The 3,511-nt window shown below is 45.4% G+C and overlaps 1 protein-coding gene across 1 annotated transcript; it reads right to left on the reverse strand.

The window, feature by feature from the left end:
- Window positions 1-2,339: 2,339 nt before the first annotated feature.
- LOC103050102 (olfactory receptor 9G4-like) lies at window positions 2,340-3,290 on the reverse strand. Its single transcript, XM_007443040.2, has one exon. The coding sequence runs from the start codon at window positions 3,288-3,290 to the stop codon at window positions 2,340-2,342; it is 951 nt and encodes a 316-aa protein (XP_007443102.2).
- Window positions 3,291-3,511: the final 221 nt, after the last annotated feature.

The raw sequence follows: 3,511 nt of genomic DNA on the forward strand, positions 1-3,511 counted from the left end.
GGTCTTTTGTTTTCCTTTTTATTGTCTCTTTTGAATAGTGTGTAGATGTTGTTTATCTCTGTGTGCCTGTTGATGGCTGCCTTGTCTGAATACTAAGCTTCCAGGAATTCCCTCGCATTTTGGATTTAGCTTGGTCTAAGATGCTGACAGTTTCCCAGTTGAAACTATGGTTAAGTCTGTCCATGTGTTGTGAGATTAAGGAGTTTTCATTGTGTCTTCTGACTGCTAGTTGGTGTTCATGGATGCGCTCTGCTAGCCTTCTGCCTGTCTGTCCTACATAGTGGTTGTTACAGTCCTTACACTGGATGTTGTAGATGATTCCTATTTTTTCTTTTTGGGCTACTGGGTATTTTGGTTTGACAACATCACCCGCTCTTCTAGATTGCCACTGCCATCACCGCCAAAACTGGCAATCACCTCCTCCATGAAGGCAGTCAGGAAAGCCTCTCCATTGCCACTCCCTCTCTCCTGCCTGCCACCATGCTGAATACTGCCAAACAGCTGATCAGCTTGCAAAGCACAGGCACTGCGGCCCAGCTTCTCCACTGCCAACACCAGATAAATGCTTCTCCGATGCACAGAGCAAAATGAGGGATGAGTGCCATATACCACATGCATCTTTGTTCCCAGTCACCCGAGGGTCTGACAGGATATAAGCTGTGGAGATCCCATGGAAAACAGCTCAGGTCCAGTTGGGGGGAAGTTAGGGGGACACCCCCATTGCCCAGACCAAACATCCAGACCAAACATCCTCACCACAAACTGGCAACAACATTCTGAATCAACTTACAGTCCAGAGTCTGATCAGCAGAGACAACCAATGTTGGCACCATGATGAGAAGAAAGAAAGAGCATCTGATCAGGGACTAATAAGGTACTGCTGATCAATTCTATTTTCCCCGAATTGTCTCCCACCTCACCTTCTGTCATCCCTTCAAGGTAGCCAGGTGAGGAAATAGACTCCACAAGTTTGACTGGAACTCTACTTTATTGAGAAGGGCTACAGTAACACAACTGTAAATGTCTGGCTGTGTTTTCCCTTCCCTTCCTCTCATACCCCAGTGAATAATGGTGGAGCCAGTCTGAGCTTCTTTCCTATGCTTTTTGTTTCCCAGATTTAACATATACTTTTATTTTCTTAACAATTTCTGGATATTTTTTCCAAGGTCATCTCATGGTTCTCTAAACCTTCTCTCCTGCCTTCTACTAAAGGTCCAGCCTGATGTCCTGTCTGTTCGTCCCCCTCTGCCTCCTTCCAGCTGCCCCTCCCCTCTGGCCACTGGCAACTTCCCTCTGCCATTTTGTCTTGCACTGCAGGAGAGAGGGGTGCCTGGTTTCCACTGGGGCATCTGCCTGTCATGGCTGCCAGGTGCTTTGTGACCCACTTGTTGTATATTAAGTGGGTTCCTTATAAACCCAGCACCTGCTCTTTTCAAAGAATGGAGGATCTGCCTTTAAAGAAAGAAGACTAGTCCTCTCCTGATGAAGCCGTCATCCATGGAAGTGTGTGTGCTTATGGTACGTGCCTCTCTCGCTTGGGCTCTGGGGAGAGGAAGGAGCTGCCTGTAACTTCTCCCCTTTTCTGCCCTTGGAAGATTTCAGATTTCAGATTACAGCACTGGGTACAGTATGGCTCTAACCTGTCACTCTGGTAACTTGATGAGTAGCTAAACACTATATGCAGGTAACTACCTACAGTAAATGAACCCCAACCAACCTTTGCTTAAAGAAAGTGATTAGTGATTGTCTTTCCTGCCAGCCAATGGCACTTGCAGGAAGAGGAAATTAAGCTGGGGGAATCCACCAATGGCTGCTCTTAAATTATCCCATGTGAAACCTGGAAGGACTTGCTGATCAGATTGCTGAAGCAGGATAGGAATCAGGTGTGGAAGCAATGAAATTTAGGCTGGAATACAGTTCTTCCAATTCAAGGAGGGGAGGAATGAGCATGTGGACATGCTTGTGAGAAGGGCCCTAAGCTAGTTTTCAGATTGGGGGTAGAGATTGGGAGAAAATTACACATATTTGTCTTATCCACACACAATTTTTCTTGTTTCTGATTGTCCAGTGATTTCATTCTGCTTTTGCCTACTCCTTTCAATTCTATTCCCCTGCTTCTGTACCATAACTTTGAGGATGCTACTAGATAGGAAGAGCTGTGAAAAGATGCATGTATGGGAAACAATTACCCTTTAAGAGAAGTGAGTGTGGAGGTTTTGAGAACAGGACATGTTGCCTCTCTCCACTGTTTCTTATGAAGGAAGGAAGGCAGGCAGGGAGGCAGGGGGTTCATTTCATCATTGGTAATCCAATCTGGAGCAAGACAGCACCAATGCCATTTATTTGTGTGCTAGAAATCTCCCCCAGATGTTCTTGAAGGCTGCCTTCACATCTTTGTTGCGTAAGCTGTAAATCAAAGGGTTGACCAAAGGGTTAACTACTGTATAGAACAATGCATTTGCCTTGTCCCAACTGGGAGTGTGCTGAGAGTCGGACTTGGAGTACATGATGAGAATGGAGCCATAAAAGAGGGTGACTGAAACCAGGTGAGCCGAACAAGTGAAGAAGGCTTTGCGTCTCCCTGCAGCTGAATGGATGCGAACTATAGCTGCCACAATCCCAATGTAGGAACTCACAATGACAGCTGTGGTTACTACCAAATTACAACCAATAGTAGCTTTCAAGATGATTTCATGCACTCGTGTGTCATCACAGGCCATCTTCACAAGTGGTAGCACATCGCAAAAGTAGTGGTTGATAACATTACTACCACAGAAACGTAGACGGAAGGTGTTTCCAGTGTGTACAATGGAATTAGCAAAGCCTGCTACATAAGCTCCTAGCACCAGCTGGACACAGAGCTTCTTTGGCATGGCAGTGGTGTAAAGGAGTGGGTTGCAGATGGCCACAAAGCGGTCATAGGCCATGAAAGCCAGTAGGAAGCATTCACTGAAGGTTAATCCAGCAGAGAAGAAGAACTGGGCTACGCAACCAGCAAGGGACATGTGGTTGTTCTTGGAGACACAGTCAGACAATATCCGTGGAGTGTAGACTGAGGAGTACCAGACATCTAGAAAGGAAAGGTTGCCCACAAAGAAGTACATGGGTGTGTGCAAGCGGGAGTCTAGGTAGATCAGTGCTATGAGGCCCAGGTTCCCAGTCAGTGTTAGGGTGTAGAAGGCCAAGAACACCACAAAGAAGATTATCTGTAGAAATGGGTCTGTTGTAAACCCAACCAAGACAAAATCAGTAACTAATGTCTGATTGCCTTCCACTTCCATCATTTTCATTAGCATAACCTGTTTACAGAGGAAACAGAAGTCAGAATTTGGGAGTTTTCAGCCCCAGAATAGAGGATTCATGCTACAATTTTGAAGCATATCTTGAAAACCCTCTGACATATTTGATAGGCTGTTGCTAATTTTGCCCCAAACTGATTTTGGTTCTAGCTTTTGAACATTCCATAAATATGTACAGGATGCATGTTTCAATTAGATGTACTCCATGTTTT

The sequence above is a fragment of the Python bivittatus genome, unplaced genomic scaffold (genome assembly GCF_059951505.1).
Source record: "Python bivittatus isolate LINGU-HERP-01145 unplaced genomic scaffold, Pbiv_v1 ctg000480_np1212, whole genome shotgun sequence".
Lineage (NCBI taxonomy): Eukaryota > Metazoa > Chordata > Lepidosauria > Squamata > Pythonidae > Python > Python bivittatus.